This window comes from Mus musculus, chromosome 12 (assembly GCF_000001635.26).
Source record: "Mus musculus strain C57BL/6J chromosome 12, GRCm38.p6 C57BL/6J".
Classification (NCBI taxonomy): domain Eukaryota; kingdom Metazoa; phylum Chordata; class Mammalia; order Rodentia; family Muridae; genus Mus; species Mus musculus.
This window is the reverse complement of record NC_000078.6, coordinates 74,954,163-74,973,799: the sequence shown is the minus strand read 5'-3', so window position 1 is coordinate 74,973,799 and position 19,637 is coordinate 74,954,163. Positions and strand designations below refer to the sequence as shown.

The 19,637-nt window shown below is 37.2% G+C and overlaps 1 protein-coding gene across 1 annotated transcript in view; it reads left to right on the top strand.

Moving 5' to 3' along the window:
- Kcnh5 (potassium voltage-gated channel, subfamily H (eag-related), member 5) overlaps positions 1-19,637 on the top strand; it is a 280,116-nt gene that overhangs the window by 203,533 nt on the left and 56,946 nt on the right. Inside the window, exon 10 of the mRNA NM_172805.3 lies at positions 8,479-8,675. Coding sequence (NP_766393.2) covers positions 8,479-8,675 — 197 coding nt within the window. The remainder of the gene's footprint in view (positions 1-8,478; positions 8,676-19,637) is intronic.

Below are 19,637 nucleotides of genomic sequence, written 5' to 3'. Positions count from 1 at the left end.
AGGACTCATTTGCCAGATGAAAGGTAGCGAATAGAGGTCACTTTAAAATTAATTCAAATCTCTGGATCCAGAAGCAAGTGCAGTCTTATTCTTGACAGGGCACTATTCTTTAGTGTGTCCAAAGTGCCAAGCAGTTTACAGAGTCAGTTCTGAAGCATAACTAATTAGAGGAAAGATTAAAAAAAATAACGCAGTCAACAAATGCCTTTATTTTCACACTGGGGGCTGGATTCAGGATGTGTTCTTTAAATAGGGCATATGAATGTAATCGCAGTTGATGCCTTTTTCCAACTTGAAGTTCTTTACAGTTCTTACACATCCACGCATTTTTTTTTCTTTGACCTTCCCATTTTGTATGAAACACAAAGAATTCCAAATTAAGTTCATGATGCATTCATATTTTATATTCGCTAATGTCTTTTTACTTTTTACTTCCTACTCTATAATTATTTAACTCGAATAGATTTGTTGGTATGGTTGAAATAGCCAGGTTACTTCCAAATGTCTTGACAAGTATATTGTACCTTTCAGAGACTGTTAAAATAGTAGCTTGCTACCAACAATAGGCCTTGCTCCTAAGAGTTGGGACTTGTTTTCTTCACTCTTCTTCTTCTTCTTCTTCTTCTTCTTCTTCTTCTTCTTCTTCTTCTTCTTCTTCTTCTTCTTCTTCTTCTTCTTCTTCTTCTTCTTCTTCTTGCTTGTCGTTCTTGATATTCAGAATCACAGGGTTGGAATCTTAAACTAAGGAAATTGCTGTCTTACGCCTTTCAACTTTAACTTCAAATTCGCAGGAGAACTAGGACTGTGTATGTAGAGGTTGGATGAGGAGTGGGACACTCCTGGAAGCTTGGAAGGAAGTGTAAGGGGGGAAAATGGAAGGGGGACAAACGTAGAACAAGGAGGAGGATGAGCTAGGTCAAGATTTTACTCTACGTGGAATTCACTTTACATGGAATCTTTAAGCATTATGTCTTATAAGCATTTGTGCCTTTCAGGAAAAACATAAACCATTGTTTGCAAATTCAAAATCTGCGCCTTTATTTTCTTCTGAAAGGAAAATCAGATCTGAGATGTGAACAGCTAATTCTTTACTCTTCTGAGACCTGGGAAAATGGGACATTCAGCGGTAGCTATTGTCTTCACTCTACCCTTGCTATAAGAAGGCAAGAGCTTTGTACTGTAAGCTCCTGGAATGTATTATTTTTTCTTTTTCTTTTTCTTTTTCTTTTTTTTCTTTCTCTCCAAATGCTCATGTTTTACATGAGCTGTGAAATATGTAGATTTGAACTGTGTATTATGAAGACAAGTATCTTCAGTGTCAACAAATTCACTCTTTTTATTTCCTTGAAGCATACCTTTGCTGCGTTTTAAATGATGCTGATTTTAATGGTTTAAATGGCATTTATGACATTTTTCATCTAGAGCTCTTAGTATTGCCTCCGAGTGCCTCATGCAGTAAATATCACCAGGGCTGTGAAAGCGTCTGCCTTCTTGGGGGTTTCAAACTCTCTCCCTAGCACTCTTTAAACTAAAGTCTTTTATTGTATCTTGTGTGTGTGTGCATATGTGCACACTTGTGTCTGCATATGTTTCTGCGTGTACATGTGCGTGCATGTATGTGTCTGTTAAAGAGAGAGGACATGAGTATTGCTCTTTGTGTATAATCAGTCAACTTTGGCTTCTGAGACAGCATTTATTATAACCAGCCTTGAACTTGCTGGCCAGCAACTGAGCCTCATGAATCTGTCTGTCTCTACTTCTCCAACTCTTGAAAGTGTGTGGCATAACTTTTTGACTTAGGTGTGTTCTGGAAACTGCAACTCAAGTACTCGTGCTTGCAAAGAGAACATTTTACTGGCTGAGCCCTCTCCCAGATTTCTACTTTGTGTATCTTAATATTATAGTTACGATCAGTAACTATTACTATTGCCCTTACAGTTTTTGTTTAAAGCCCTCACTGCCCCAGTTTGTACCCAGCTTCAAACCTCCATTCTGTATTCTCTGGCACCAGAGTGGCATTGTGTCCATCTCCTTGGGATTTACACCATAGCTTTCCAGCCTTGAGGATTATCTATCACCCCATTATCTGCCTTCCTTATTAGCCTGACTTGGGTCATTCCTTCTCTACCATGCTCTTTTCTGAATTTCAGACACATGCAAAATAAAAATAAAAACAAGTGAATATAGGTAAAAAGGGCTCTATTCTAATTCCCCCATAAACTTTTCATCTTTAAATCTTGTCATCTTCCTTCTTTTCTTCTTTAAAATATTACTTGATGCCACTTAAAGTTTATAAATAGTCATAGTCCATTTAAAAATGTAAATTTGAAAAAAACTAAAATGACTACATTTATGATTATGTCTTCATACTAAAGTTTATGAGCCAACTGTCACTTTTGCTTATAGCGATGGACTGACTAATAAATTAATTATGCAATTCATGCCCAGTATTTCCTTGTTCCCTTTCTGTTTTGTTGATGAAACATCGTCGAATGTGAGGTATTGAAATCTCCTAATGATACTATATTACTGTTTCCTTCTTTATCTCCTGTCAAAGAATATTTCCTTTATATATTTATATACTCCACTTCTACATAGTTTTACAACTGTGATGCAGTCTTCGAAATTGGTCCCTTTATCATTAAGCAGTGACCTTCTTTTTGTCTGGTGATCTCTTTTGATGGCTGTCTCATATTTTCTTACATACTTTTAGCCTGAGTTTGTATATCTTCAAAGATAAAAATGTATCAACTACAGGCAGTATACATTAAATTTTTAAAATCTGACTATATTACATATTCTATTCACCACTAGCCACAACTGGATATTGATTGCATTTAACCCCTTTGTGTCTTTGATTGGATTGCTGCATCTATTCACATTCAACATTCTTAACATTCTTATTGATAGGTGGACAATGGCTACTTTATTACTTGTTTTCTATCTGGTTGTGTCTCCTCTATCCTTCTTCTCTCTCTCTCTCTCTCTCTCTCTCTCTCTCTCTCTCTCTCTCTCTCTCTCTCTCTCTCTCTCTCTTTCTCTCATTCTCTCCCTCTCTCTCTCCTTCCTTCCTTCCTTCCTTCCTTCCTTTCTTCCTTTTCTCTTTCTTTCTTTTGTCTTTATGATTTGGAGAATTTCTGTAGTGCTAAATTTTGATTTCATGCACTTTTTCTTGAGTATCTATTATAATTTTTAAATGGATTTTTGCTAAATAAATACATTTTTAACTCCCCTGGCTCATGAACAAATGTACATGTCCATTATCTGAGATAATAGATAAATATTAATTTGATTTGCTGTGGTTACAATTTACCTACATGTACTTTTGCTGGTTAGTTTTACGATAACTTGGCAAAGGCTAGCGTCATTTTGAGCCGAGAACACCAACTGAGAAATTGTTCCCATGAGATTAGCCTGCAGGCAAGCCTATGGTACATTTTCTTCATTGATGTTGGCTATAGGAGGGCTCAGCTCACTGTGATTGATGCCATCCCTGAGTTGGTAGACCTGGGTACTACAAGAAAGCAGAGTGAGCAATCCATGAAGAACAAGCCAGTCCTCAGAATTCTTCCATGGCCTCTGTATCATCCCCTGCCTCTAAATTCTTGCCCTCAGTTCCTGCCCTGTCTTCCCTCAGTGATGGACTGTGATGTGGAACTATAAGCTGAAATGAACTCTCATCAAATGTGGATGGAACAACTCATCAAATAGAACCATAGTCATGCTCCAAACATACTCAAGAAACTACCTAAGTAAAGTTCAAAGGACCTGTTGGATACATTCATTATCCTCACCAATGAATAACTGTGATGCTTTTTATACATTTTTAAACCTACATCATCAACATGCTAGGTAATGTGTCTAAGGTAATAGAAAACCAAATCCGGCTGTCAAACTAGCCCCATAGCACCACATCCCCCAAGCTGGTTACAGCTGTATTACTCTTTAATCATCTTGCAACTCTACCTCTGTTTTGTCTTTACATTTTACAGTTTCTTACTATGTGGACGTTAAGCACTAATTTCTATTTTCCAATCCAGTTTCCTGTGGTTCAGCAGTGAAATACTTCATAAGGCTTGATGCAAAGAACTGAGAAAATATAAATAGAGCAAACAACAGCTTTCCTGTTAAGTGCGAGGTTCCTTCCTATTTTAGGGCTTTGGGGGAGGCCAGTTTGCTTAAGAGCCGAAATGTTTACCGCAGGGATGACTTGCACCCAGCAGGAACTGACCTAAAAACTGGCATCAGATACTCTGTAGTCATGAAGACAAATGGGAGCTTCTTTGACTGAAAGTGTGTAAAAAACCTTTGCCAGGCAGTAAAGGCTGTGTCTTTATTGGGTACTCCATGCATTTTGCACTATGTACACATTGTGTGATATTTTTCTCAGAATGTGTAAAGTTTGGAAGATGCCTTGAAGAGGAACATTAATGCGTTCTGTCCCACATGGTAAATAAGTCGTTCACTTGCATGAAGACCACTTTCCCACACTTGTAGTAAAAGAGTGCTGTGAATCGAATGATATATTACATGACATGGAGGGTGGACTTATAATTTGAAGTGAATGATAGGACAAATGCTCAGCTTTTATATGACATATACTCAGGGAAATTTTATTTACTTTATTTTCTGAAGATTTTGATGAGGAAGTAGAATTACCCAGATTTGTTAATTTTGTTATATTTCTCTCATAATTTTGAAGGACAAGTAGGAGACAAATTTAGTCATGGGTTAATAGTCTGGTTTCTTATTATCCTTTTTGCATCATAGATATTTTCCCCCAGAATCCCAAAATAATACATGATTTTAGAATGATCATGAAGGACAATGGTAGAGTTCTCAACTAACATGCTTGAGGCCCCAAGTTTGATCCTTAAATTTGAAAAGAAAAAGATCAATTTAAAAACTTCAAAGTAGAAATAGGTTAAGATTTGAATTTTTCAGTTAGGTAAAATAAAATGACTAGTTAATATTTGAATGCCTACATAATTCACAACTGTGTGTTTCGGTAAGAGAAGATTGTACTCATTTATTATCTTTGAACTCCTGAATCTCAACTACCAATCAATGAAAATTTATTGACTTCTTTTAGGACAATATTAGAGTTATCCACATTTGTTAATTCTGCTGAAGTTCTCTAATGTTTTATATTTGTACATGCCTTAAAATTTTACTGTTTATCTATGAATTAGTTTGCTAATTTTTGCTCCTTTTAGTAAATGCTATATATATATATTCATCATATATAATATTGAGAAGTTGCATAATGAAAAACATAATAAACATTATTTAAAACCTTTATTTTTATTACTGAAATGCATTTTCTTTTAGTCGTTTTTTTTTTTTTTTATCCCTTATCTAAATTTGTTTTGATGACAACTTAATCCTAGCAAATTGACTACATATCACGGCAGAATTTGTACAATGCACTTTGGTTCCATCATGAAAACTTTCTTTAAAATGTATATTTTCTGTTAATAATTTTAGTCTTTGTGCCTTAGTTTTATTTTATATACTTCATTATGGATGTTAGAGGCAGTTGCAGATTGTGCTGATTTCATAAAATGAGTTCTCCTTCAGCATCCATGACCACATTAATTCCAGGTACTTACCCGGGTTCCAAGAACCAGAGATGATTTTCCTTTGGATGAAGAGGCCATATGTCCAATTACAGAATTGTTGGTGGCTCCCAAGCTGTGGGTGCCACAATTGCACCCTTTGCATTATTATTGTGACATGTTGGACAATGTTGTAGTTTATAGACTTCATAGATGGGCAGGACCCTTGTCTACTACCTTCCCATGGAGTCTCGCTTGGCATCTTCTGCTGCTACAAAAGCAGGCCCCTGGCCCTACTACAAAGTAAAGAAACAGATGACGCAAAACACCGATAAAAAATGAACAGCAAAGTATCACAATAGACACCAAAGGGATCCAAAGGAATACCTTAAAAGCCCTTACTCTACAAATTTGGAAAGTCTGAAACAAATTAATTTCTAGATCCATTCATGTAATTATTTAATCCATTTTTGATCTCGTAATATAAGATAAACATTTTGTATGTTATTTGTAGAAACTTATTGAAGTCTTTATTTATTGATATTTTATACAATTTTATGTAATTTCTAGTGGTTTTGCATGGATGGTGTTTATTTTTAACTGCCAGGCTGTGACTGATAGCCCTACCCTGTGAGTTACTTGTGATGGGTCTAATAGTTTTATAAATTCCTAGACCTGGGACTACTCAGTCAAATACATTAGCTAATACCACAGTGCCTGAAAATCAGACAGTCGATCATAGTCAGGAATGGTGTAATTGGTAATTTGAGAAAGTATAACAGAAATGAATCTGAAAGAAATATAATCCTTTTCTATCTCTTTAAGGAAGAGTAAGAGTCTAATGATAGTATAGAATATGTTCCTATATTAGAGATTTTAAAAAACCCAGAAAAATCTAAAAGTGGATCAAAATAACCTTAAAAACTTGTTTTAGCATCAGAGACTGTGCTATTATCACTGTTATTGATGTCTTGTCTTTACAAACAATGCATGTACATTTAAAAGAAAGCCATGCATTATCCCTATAGCTCTGAGAGAAACTACCATATTAATGCATTTGTTTCTAAGTTTTATACACATGTATGGGTGATAGGGTAGGAGTGTATGGTCCATAAAATGCTACATTGTATGTATCATTTGATTTTCTGATTTTATAATTTGATTTAATGTGAGCATTTCTGTCTGTCGTTTCATACAATCTATGTTACTTAGTGGCTATCTAGTGTTTCATTATTTATCCCCTGACCTTCATTTTACTACACTTCATTGGACTGTTATAAATATTTGAGCATTTTCACAAGTAAATGTAGCACTTCTGATTATGCAGTTAGAGTAAACACTTTTAATTGGAATTGCTATCTTAAAGAGAATGCCACATAAAGATTTCATATAGGATGTGGTCTTATCATGTAAGTTTCTGCCTTTAGTATCACCAGGCTATCGTAATACTGTATCCCTTGACCATTTAGCTCCTTGGTTTCTCATTTTATTTCTTAGGATGACTGTAGGTATCAAACAACTGAGTCATTAAACAGTGACATCAACTTCAAGGATATTTTAGTGGATTGAAAAACAAATGGATTATTGAAAATGAATTGGGCACCTAACATGATTATTTTATGCCAGTCATGTGATCTGCATGGTGATCTGGTCACCTTCATAATATCTTACATGGTTTCTGCATCTACCATACTGTGCCTGCCTGACCATGAGGGTTGGCCCATCTACTACTCTATTCTAAGAACTACCCAGCTGCCCATTTCAACAAAGAATCTTTGATGTACATCACCAACTTCTCTGTTTCTTTCTCTCATTTCTTTGATTACTTCCGCTTTCCTTTCTAGTGGTGTTATTGTCCTTCGGGGCTTTATGGAACACTTCTTCTTTCCCCTCTTCTGATTTTAATCTGTAAGATGTAAATAGGTATTTGTTCCTCTGTGTGATTAGAATGCATAGAGAACAAGTCATGCATGGAACGCCTCTAGGAAAGCTTATCCCATCAGAGAACATCTCTCCTGTCTTTTCCATTTTAAAACATATTGGCAGAAACAGAACAAAGAGAGCAGATGGCTGAACTTTAGAAGCCAGAGGGCTCATAGAGAACCTTCCTAAGCAGACAGGCCTTTGAGGGTTATTGGCATTTGACATTTCCTCAAGCCCTTTGTCCAACCGGGCACTTCTGATTTGGAATGGTGGATGTTCTCAAGCATCAGTTGATGGTGCTGCTGAAGTGAATAGGTTGTTCTGCAATTGTAGAATCTTAAAGATGCATTTGCATTCAACTCTAGCATGTGGCTTTGATTCCCTGGGATTAAAAGTGTGTGACTCTCTTCGCCTCCGACAGTTCAGTTTCCTGCGCTTAGGAAATCATGGTTGGGGGTCTCTAGAGCTAGACTTGAGACCCTGTCAGGTTTAACTATGTAGAAAGAGAAGGGCCTACTTTGAAGATAGAGATATAACATACTTTAATGTGCTTGGGGAGTAATTCTTAGTTACTGAATAATTCTATTAATGTATATTGCATCAATTATAGATTTATAAAGGCTATAACAACAGCTTCTTGGATATTACATTTTGTTTTGTTGTCAAAAATTTCCTAAAAAACATGAGAAAAAAAGAAGCTATTTTTGCTTTTTCTACTCAGAATGGGAAAAATTAATGTTGCAAAAGTTATTGAAAGTATTTATTAAAATGAGAGTAATGGCTACTCTAACAAATGGCATTTATTTCCCCAACCCTAGGTTTCCATCAACAACTAAAATTTGGGGATGTCCTCATGATGAAAATGTGCTGTGCAATATTACATATATACAGAGGGATTCATGCTTTAAATTATATAGATCAATACTACCTACTAAACAACAACAAAAAAAAACATTAGTGGGTATGGTAGAAACTGTTGTCTTGTCCTGCTTTCTAGGGAAAGGTGACGTGTTTGGAGACATCTTCTGGAAGGAAACCACCCTTGCTCATGCGTGTGCCAATGTCCGGGCCCTGACTTACTGTGATCTGCACATCATCAAGCGAGAAGCCTTGCTCAAGGTCCTTGACTTCTATACAGCATTTGCAAACTCATTTTCCAGGAACCTCACTCTCACTTGCAATCTAAGGAAGCGGGTATGTTGCATCTTCTTTCTCTTATGAGTATCCAGGGGGCTAGCAGGCTATGTTCTATCAGCCAAGAATGGAAAGTACTTCATTTTGAAGTGCTCCATTCCCATCTGGATAGAGTGATGTAATTTTCTTTCCTTTTATTTACACTGTTTACTTAAAGGGAGAAGACACTCTTATTACCTAAGTAAATATTTGAGTCTTTATCATGTCAGATGCAAAATAAAAACTATTTGAGGAGAAGCAAATAGGACTGGAAACTGCTATGGCATGATATATTATTAGTTAGAATTCAGAATGTTCATGGTCCAAGAATCTAGCAGTTGTTCAGTCTACAAAGCTGGATGTCTCAGTATATGCCAGAATCTCAAAGAGATAGGTTCTTATGTCAGTGGCAGAATGAATTTGCTAAAAAGAATGAGGTCAAGCAGGCAAAGAGCCAGAGAGTCTTTCTTCCATATCCTTTTTTTAGGCTACCACCAAAAGGTGTGGCCCAGATTTAAGGTGGATCCCACCTCAAACAAACAGACGGACAGACAGACAGACAGACAGACAGACAAAAAACCTCCAGATTTTAGGTAGATTAAGAAAGATCAAGAAAAATAAAACAACAACAACAACAACAACATGAACATCAACAACAAAACAAACCAAAACCCTCACAGGTATACACAGCACTTTGGATTTTAGTTAATTCCAAGTGTAGTCAAGTTGACAACCAAAGATAGCCATCACATATGGTTAGTTCTTGGAGTTTGTGACAGTGATCTGAAAGGGATAGCAACATCTTTCTTTTGAGGTGTGGATGTCTCTAAAGTTGGGAAGATCAATCAAGTTGGCTACTTATTTCCTATTCTCATGCTCTTTCAATCCTTCTCATCTCATAATCAACTTGCAAAGCTTCCTTTTCAACAAGCCTTTCAAAGAACACCATCAGAGGAGTGAATGAGGCATGCCACATACCCTGTAAATAGATACAGGATTCCTTTACTCTGGTGACATTGCAAATTCGATCTTCATTACCATTTGTTTCTTTATTGATGAGTGTGACATAAAGTTAATTTGCATAAAGAAACCTCCCGTCTCTAATTTATACGTCATTGGGCATTGGCTAAGACTCTTTTATGGCTGAGAATGAAATACACATTTGAATAACTGGACTTAATGAACTTCACATAAAATGATTGCCTGTCTATAGTTAAGTATTTTGGAATAATGAACCCTCCTTTCTATAGCCTCTTAAATAAAACCTTTCTTGTAGTTAACATGAATGCAAACAAGACAGTCAAGAGAGAAATTAATGTCTGCACTGTAGCCACGCAGAAACAAACAGAATTAAATCAATGTGCTTCTTACTCAGGGTCGAAGGGAAGTCTAGGCTGCCAGGAGTGGGGATACTAGTGAGTTTTCAAACATTTGAATTGTATTAGAGCTATGTTTCAGTTCATACGTGTGTTAACAATTTACCATTAAATATCCAGAACCTGTGGGACAAGTACACATGTGTAGATAACAGAGATGAACCACTGACTCCCTGTGCTCAGGAAGCTTCAAATGCATATAGTGTGAAATGCTAGCAATCTGACATTAGCCAGTGATGGATGAGGGAGAGGGACCAAAACATTAACCAAATATGAAATATTCTTGCTGGCTGTTAAGTAGCTCACAGTTCTTGTGTTCATATCTGCCTTCTGCTGTAAGGTCCCCATCTACAAACAACTGCTTGAAGCTCTTATATTCATACCAACTCAAAAATGGATCAGATTTGGATTTTTTTTTCCTATCCTGTAAGGTGGCCTAAAACCATTGTCTATCATCATTTACATTATGCAGAATACATGCTGTCATCGTATTCTTCAAAACAGAGTTCTGTTTACAACAGATCTCACTTGATATTTATGACATTTTTTATATAGAATGTGGAATTACTTCTTCCTCCAGCCATGTGAAGAAATCAGGCCAGTGGATTAATATTAAATAACCAACAGTCCTCGTTAGGGTTACTATTGCTGTGATGAAACGTCATGACCACAAGTGAGCTGAGGAGGAAAGGGTTTATTTATCTTACAATTCCACATCATAGTCCAAAACAGAAAGAAGTTAGGACATGCACTCCAGTGGTGCAGTTACCTGGAGGCAGGAGCTGATGCAGAAGCCATGGGGGTATGCTGCTATCTGGCTTGCTCCTCATGACTTTCTCATCTTGCTTTCTTATAGAACCCACAACTTCCAACCCAGGGATGGCACTACCCACAATAACCTGGACCCTCCCCCATAAATTATTAATTTAAGAAATACCCCATAGCTGGGGATTATGAAGGCATTTCTCAATTGTGGCTCCCTTATTTCAGATGACAGCTTGTGTTAAGTTGACATAAAACTAGCTAGCACAGCAACTGATATGGTTGCAAGCCAAAGTCTCAAGAAGGAATAATTCAAACAGATCACAAATAGAATATACATTTCTTTACAATAAGTTAATCATAAATCTCTGCTTCCTCTTTTTTTTCTTGTACACTCCTGTGCATGTGTTTATACAATACAGGTACAACACACACACACACACACACACACACACACCACATACAAACCACACATATTTTGCTTGTATTAGAGCTGATAGACTCTATAGTTTTGACTCTCCCAGTTTTTTGTTTTTGTTTTTTTGTTTTTTTGTTTTTTTTTTAATTGAGCTAGTAGACTGAGAACTCTTGTTTGTTTTTACTTTTAGAATCAGGATCTGGGAACTATATGCTTGTGTCTAAGGGTACTACTGTGTTAAGTTACAGCAAGTGGCTTCTCCCTTTCCAAATCCCTTATACCTGTATCATTTTTAATTTGTTTTCATAATCCCGTCCCACTGTTTTTAATGGATTGTTTAGTAACTTGGCAAACTGTGAGAATAGGATGTGTTGCCAGTCGCTGCCACTTCATTCCCAGCCAAACAAAATGTGAACGAGAACTGTGAAAGAGTATCTGAGTATCTTCCAATGATTAGTAATACTAACTACTATTTAAACAGCAAATTTTATGTGGGCAGAATTTATTTTATATGTGATAATAATAATAATGTGAACATCCCATAAACAAGGCAGAATGGTCTTCATTTCAACTATAAGTAGAAGGTTCTGAGAAGGGGATTTATACCTACCAAATAATTTGCACGGGTCAAGGTCTGGATATTAACCATTCATTGATTTTACAAACTTCTTACAACACCTGCCAAACTTTTCCATAAATGTCTTTCCCAGACACATGCCCCACAATTTGTAGGATGTCTCATCTGTGCATTTACTTTATTCCCCATTGATTTACTAAGTGGAAAAAAATAAGGTTTTTCTTTCTGTTATTGTAAGAACGATAGTGATAAGCAGTTGTCACTTCTATAACCAAGACTATGTTTTTGGTGAGGAATAGATCTCATAGTGACCATGGCTGTTCAGTAAGAATATAATTCTACTAAGTGGGGTATCAGAGTTTGAACCAAAGTTCTGAGCCACAGTAGCATGCAGCTCTGTCCAGTGTATAAATCTGTACATTTGCTCAGTGAAGATGTTAGACACTGTGTGGTTTGCAATGGCTGTACAAGACAGGAACTAGGTTATTCTCCGGTTGCTTGCCCTCATAGGTTTCCCTTAACAGAATGTTAAGCCATAGATGTTTCTATTTTAAAAGTTCTTGTGAAAAAATGTTCTGGTGATTGTATCCAACAATTAGATCTGGGATTAGCAAACTTTTTGAATTAAGGATTAGACAGTAAAAACTTTAGGGTTGCCAATCTCAGCTATTCAACTTCACCATTGTAATGCAAGAGTGACTCCTTATATTAGTCAATCATAACATAATATAGCCAGGAACTTTAGGATGTTTTATATATTAATTTCATTAAATACCAGCAACACAGTATTTCCTATTGTACTCTTGCTTGAGTTTGTATTTACACAATGCTCCACAGAATTCCAGCATTTATATGTCCTCACCCTTTGTGGAGCCTCCCTCTGTCCTGTGGAAAATGGGAAGTCTCAGTGGTTGTGATACCCATGGCTTGGTCCAGAGCTGTCAGAAGTTGATTTAGCTATGAATTGTAACAGAGATGGTGGATATCTGGAATAGGACATCATAAAAATCAACAGTGAGGAGCCTTCCAGTCTCCATTTGCACCCCAGAGTTAACCCTGTGGCCCAGATCTCTGTACCCAAATCCAGCCAAGAGAGAGATGGCCTCCCAGGAATGCTGTCACTCCTAAGTTCACAAGTGATACCAACACTTTTGCCTCAATAACTGGCCAAAGAAGGACCAGCTAGGAGACCACAGGACACAGGAACTGTGGAGCAACTGGGGACAGGATCCTTCTGGTCTCCATCTGTTCCCCAGAGTATTCCCTGTGGCACAGCTCTCTGCACCCAAATCCTGCCTGGAGACAGCTGGTCTCCCAGGAGTGCTGATACACCTAAGATCAGAGACTAACAGGAGGGACAGGCTCCAATCAGAGATAGCAAGACTACCTAACACTAGAGATAACCAGATGGTGAAAGGCAAGCTCAAGAACCAACAGAAACCAAGGCTACTTGGCACCATTAGAACCCAGGTCTCCCACTATAGCAAGCCCTGGATACCCCCAACATACTGGAAAAGCAAGATTTGTATTTAAAATCACATCTCATGAACATGATAGAGGACTTTAAGAAGGAAATAAATAACTCCCTTAAGGAAATACAAAACACAGGTAAACAGGTGGAAGACCTTAAAGAGGAAAAAAAATCTAAAGAATTATAGGAAAACACAACCAAACAGGTAAAGGAATTGAATAAAACCATCCAGGATCTAAAAATGGAAATAGAAACAATAAAGAAATCACAAAGGAAGACAACCCTGGAGACAAAAAAACTAGGAAAGAGATCAGGAGTCATAGATACAAGCTCCAGAATACAGGAGATAGAAGAGAGAATCTCAGGTTCAGAAGATAGCATAGAAAACATTGACACAACAGTCAAAGAAAATACAAAATGCAAAAGGATCCTAACCCAAAAGATCCAGGAAATCCAGGACACAATGAGAAGACCAAACCTAAGGATAATAGGTATAGAAGAGAGTGAAGATTCCCAACTTAAAAGGCCAGTAGATATCTTCAACAAAATTATAGAGGAGAACTTCCCTAACCCAAAGAAAGAGATGCAGTGAACATAAAAGAAGCCTACAGAACTCTGGTCCCTTGGGTTCCTTTCTGAACTTTGCATATGGTTTCCTTCTCATGGTATCTTCATGGTAGGAGAGGGAATGAGGGAAAGCCTTTCTTCTTATAAAGGGCACTGGTGTGAATGTACTAATAAGCAAACACTACCTTGTTTCTATTACCAATACCAGACCGGTGGCTACCCCCGGGTTTATGTGCCAGCTGCTAGATGCAGAAGACTAGAATTTAGATTGAAACAGTAGCTATGCAAATATAAATCTTTCTACCTTGAACAGAAACCACATCTCCCTTATTTGTGACCCAGCCAGAGGGCCATCCTAAAACAGGAAGTACTATACAAATAAGAGAGTCTATGGAGCCAGGCAGAGAACACCCAGGAGAAGGGAGAGGCTGGAAATTACTGTCAAGAATGGCAAAGTCACACTGATGGGCAAAGCTCCTGCTTCTCACTCAGGATGCAAACTGCTTGACTCAATGTTAGACTGGTTTTTCTTGGTAAACATACACACATACGATACACACACACACACACACACGTATGTATGTGTGTGTGTGTATACATATATTACTAATTTTTTATTATTTACTAAAGTAATTTGATTATACACATGATCTATATGCATATATATGTACATATATATGTACATATACATATGTACATATATATGTATATATATATGTGTATATAGAGATTGTGTGTGTGTAAAATCAAATTACTGTAGCAGATAATAAAAATAATAATAAAACAAAATCATTCAGTTGCTTGTAAAATTTCTGCATAAATCAATGAAACAATCAAAAGAGGCAAAGCATGTCATTTACTTTCAGCCTAAGAGGTTGTGACCTAAATGGAATAAATTAATGATCCTTGGCATCACAGTGTTAGAAACCTGAGATTCTTTGACTTGTAACCTGTAAATCTTGATAACAAAAGACCTCTATTTTACTTGTTTGGGGATAAATTCCATCTCATAGGGTGGGCCTTAAATCCAATCAGATGTTGGTAGGCTACTCACACAATATTTGCTCATAAAGCATAGATATTACACAGATATTTTCAGAATTTGTCATGTATGTTTAAGATATTCCAAAGTGCTGTTTTGGTTATCATTGTGTTTTGCAAATTTTATCTTGTATCTTGGGTATTCTAAGTTTCTGGGCTAATATCCACTTATTAGTGAGTACATATCATGTGAGTTGTTTTGTGATTGGGTTACCTCACTCAGGATGATGCCCTCCAGGTCCATCCATTTGCCTAGAAATTTCATAAATTCATTCTTTTTAATAGCTGAGTAGTACTCCATTGTGTAAATGTACCACATTTTCTGTATCCATTCCTTTGTTGAGGGACATCTGGGTTCTTTCCAGCTTCTGGCTATCATAAGGCTGCTATGAACATAGTGGAACATGTGTTCTTACCAGTTGGAACATCTTCTGGATATATGCCCAGGAGTGGTATTTCTGGATCCTCCAGTAGTACTATGTCCAATTTTCTGAGGAACTGCCAGACTGATTTCCAGAGTGGTTGTACAAGCTTGCAATCCCACCAGCAATGGAGGTGTTTTCCTTTTTCTCCACATCCTTGCCAGCATCTGCTGTCACCTGAATTTTTGATCTTAGCCATTCTGACTGGTGTGAGGTGGAATCTCAGGGTTACTTTGATTTCCATTTCCCTGATGATTAAGGATGTTGAACATTTTTTCAGGTGCTTCTCAGCCATTCGGTATTCCTCAGATGAGAATTCTTTGTTTAGCTCTGAGCCGCATTTTTTAATGGGGTTATTTGATTTTCTGGAGTCCACCTTCTTGAGTTCTTTATATATATTGGATATTAGTCTCCTATCTGATTTAGGATTGGTAAAGCTCCTTTCCCAATCTGTTGGTGGCCTTTTTGTCTTATTGTCAGTGTCTTTTGCCTTACAGAAGCTTTGCAATTTTCTGAGGTCCCATTTGTCGATTCTTGATCTTACAGCACAAGCCATTGCTGTTCTATTCAGGAATTTTTCCCCTGTGCCCATATCTTAGAGGTTTTCCCCACTTTCTCCTCTATAAGATCCAGTGTCTCTGGTTTTATGTGGAGTTCCTTGATCCACTTAGATTTGACCTTAGTACAAGGAGATAGGAATGGATCAATTCGCATTCTTCTACATGATAACCGCTAATTGTGCTAGCACCATTTGTTGTAAATGCTGTGTTTTTTCCACTGGATGGTTTTAGCTCCCTTGTCAAAGATCAAGTGACCATAGGTGTGTGGGTTCATTTCTCGGTCTTCAATTGTATTACATTGGTCTACTTTTCTGTCGTTATACCAGTACCATGCCATTTTTATCACAATTGCTCTGTAGTACAGCTTTAGGTCAGGCATGGTGATTCCACCAGAGGTTCTTTTATCCTTGAGAAGAGTTTTTGCTATCCTAGGTTTTTTGTTATTCCAGATGAATTTGCAAATTGCCCTTTCTAATTCGTTGAAGAATTGAGTTGGAATTTTGATGGGGATTGCATTGAATCTGTAAATTGCTTTTGGCAAGATAGCCATTTTTACTATATTGATCCTGCCAATCCATGAGCATGGGAGATCTTTCCATCTTCTGATATCTTCTTTAATTTCTTTCTTCAGAGACATGAAGTTCTTATCATACAGATCTTTCACTTCCTTAGTTAGAGTCACGCCAAGGTATTTTATATTATTTGTGACTATTGAGAAGGGTGTTGTTTCCCTAATTTCTTTCTCAGCCTGTTTATCCTTTGTGTAGAGAAAGTCCATTGACTTGTTTGAGTTAATTTTATATCCAGCTACATCACTGAAGCTGTTTATCAGGTTTAGGAGTTCTTTGGTGGAATTTTTAGGGTCACTTATATATACTGTCATAACATCTGCAGTTTAGACATGGATAGAAAAGGCCTCAGAGAGCAGCAGGGTTGAAACGTTTGCTGAGTTTATTTATGTATGTATCTGTTTAACCAATTCAATATTCTATTTCTGGAGATGGTGGGAGAATGTTTGTGTATTGAATTCAGAACCACCTGCGGGTCTGAGTCAAAGGAGATAATTGCTATGCTCCATGTGGGCGATAGATTCCAGAAGATTCCCACTGGACTCTTAAGTTAATTGTATTTCTGATCATCCTATCTAGCGGTTATTCAGTGGTATTAATCATTTACAAAGAGGCAGGTAGAACCCAGTAGAAACCACTGTTGTCCTTTGACAGAGTTACTTACATAGTTAAACTGGAGGCTTAGATTTCAGAAGATGCCTATGATCTGATTAGTGGTCCCTCTCTGTGCCTAAACCGTTTAGTCAAATAATATGATTCATGTAAGCAGTGTGATTATTTTATTTTGTGGAATTTTGCTATAGGCCAATCAGAAAATGCCTACATGAGTTTCACAGACACTGAATCCCTGGTGACATTCATGACTGACAACATCTCACATTCACTTTCCACAGCTCTTGCTGGAGGAGCTAGAGAGGAGGCTGGGTGCTCTGGTCTAGCTTGCCCAGACTCTCCCACATACAACTCGCTTTGCTAGGCTTGCTTTGTGTGTTCAGGCGTCAGTAGGTCATGATATTGACTGTAACTCTGTGCTATCTTGTGACTTCTAGTCAGCCATCCAAACTAAGGATCATCTTGAGGACCAACAATGCAGCACCTTTTATAACAATTAATATGAAATCTGTATTCTCAGAGTCCCCCAGATCTGCAGATACATTGGTAATTTTATTGGAACCATTTTCTATTAAAAAAAATGATGAAGCCCACAGACATTAAATTTTATGAGTATAAGAAAATGAGCCATTTAAAAATTGGTAGGTATATTTGTACATGAGGCTGTCAAGAGAATTTCATTTCCTTGGAGCTTAAAATAAATGTTACATTAGCACTTACGGCTACATTAAGCATGGCTGAGATTGGGAATTATTTCTGAATATTTTCTTCACCTTCAAGATAGCAGGAACATATTTCCCTCCAGAGTAGCTACTTAAATAAGAAGAGTGAGAGGTTTTATTTGCTATTTTTTTGTACAGAGTCTGAGGAGTTGCTCTGTTGAAGTGTGGCACGGAAAGCATTGGTTGGCTCCATTGGCCTCCAATACAGTTCCTCCTAATGGCTATGGAGTCTCTGAGGGAGAGGCCCAGTGTCTGCTGCCCAGGAGCCCACAGACTAGAGATCATCACAGATTCAGGAAAGTGCTATGACAGAATGCACACAGGTTTAAAAGAACCCCAGGGGGATGAGGACCAGTTTGTCTCGGGAGAGGCATCAAGGGGAGTCTAGAAGGGTGACAGTCACATAGGGATAAGGATTTCATTTCAAAGAAAGGATTGAGAGTAAGTCAAGATCTTTGTGAGTTACCTATTTTATTTCATTATAGATGAAAAAAAAAACAGATTAAGAAAATGAAGTGATTAACTCAAGTTTCCTTAGCACTTGAGTGTCAAAGCTTCCACAGGTTTCTAAGTTCTTTGAATCCTGTGCTGTCCGTACTTCCACTGATGCAGATTAAAAGTCTTGCGGTAAAGGTGGGATCCTGTGGATCCTTCCTCTTTCCACATTAACACGTTCATCTATATTGCCCGTCCTCTGGTTTTGTTGTGCAGTCATTTCCAGGATAGACTAAAGATATTTTTAAAAAAGCCTTTTGAGTAAGGTTATAAAATTTGATGCTTGACTGTGTTCCACTTTAAATAAGAAGAAAAACTGACAGCATGAGCTCACATGTGATTCAGCCATTGATTTCAGTGTGTTGCACACTGTACTTCAGAAACAATGAACAGAAAACTCCAAGCAAGCAGGCAAGCAAGCAAGCAATCAAACACACAGAACAAGTTATATGCTGTGATCAGCATCTACAAGTAGCGTTCCAACCTGTGCATGATCCAACAGGGATGGTGGATGTTGACATCTGACACTTGTATTTCAAATAAATGCATATTAGCAGAAATTGTGCCTTTCAAATTAACACCATTTAAGAATGCCATAGCATATGAAAAAATACCTTGTCACCAGCAATGTTGTGCCATGTTCTTCTCTTTGTCATCATGTCAGTATCATAGATGCTGCTCTGGTTACCCCATCATTTAGAATAAAAGTATAGAATGAGAAGTTCCTATTGGGTATGAGACACTATTTATTAATCTTTACATTAAAAGTTATGAAGATACAGACAAATTTATTGCCAAAGATGAGCATCACAACTACTAAAAACAAAAACAAAAAATCATGAGAAGTAGGGAGATCTATGCTTCTGTAGGACTGAAAAGCCCTGAAATTTGCTCAGCTGGTGGCAGCGAAGCAGATGGAGTTGTGTAGGAATGGCTTTTTTTTTTTTTTTTTTTTTTTTTTTTTGGTTGGGGCTGAGAACGAAGATTATAATCCAGCCAATTCCAAAAAAACTCAAAGGAAAATATTGTGAACTAAATTTTGATAAGAACAAAACTAACTCACATTAACTCATGTTAATGGATACCAAAAACATATTCTTGGAGGCTTCCTGTTTTACTTCCTTGTGGGGATTATATTTACAGACACAAACTCCTTTATGGCTCTAGATCAATGGTTCTCAACCTCTCTCATGTTGTGATCCTTTAATATAGTCCTCATGTTGTGATGGCATCCAACCATAAAATTATTTTATTGCTACTACCTAACCATAATTTCGCTACTGTTATAAAGTGTAATATAAGTATGTGATATGTAGGATATCTGATAAACAACCCCCAAAGGGGTCAAGACCCACAGGTTGAGAACCACTGCACTAGCTCAAGACCAACGC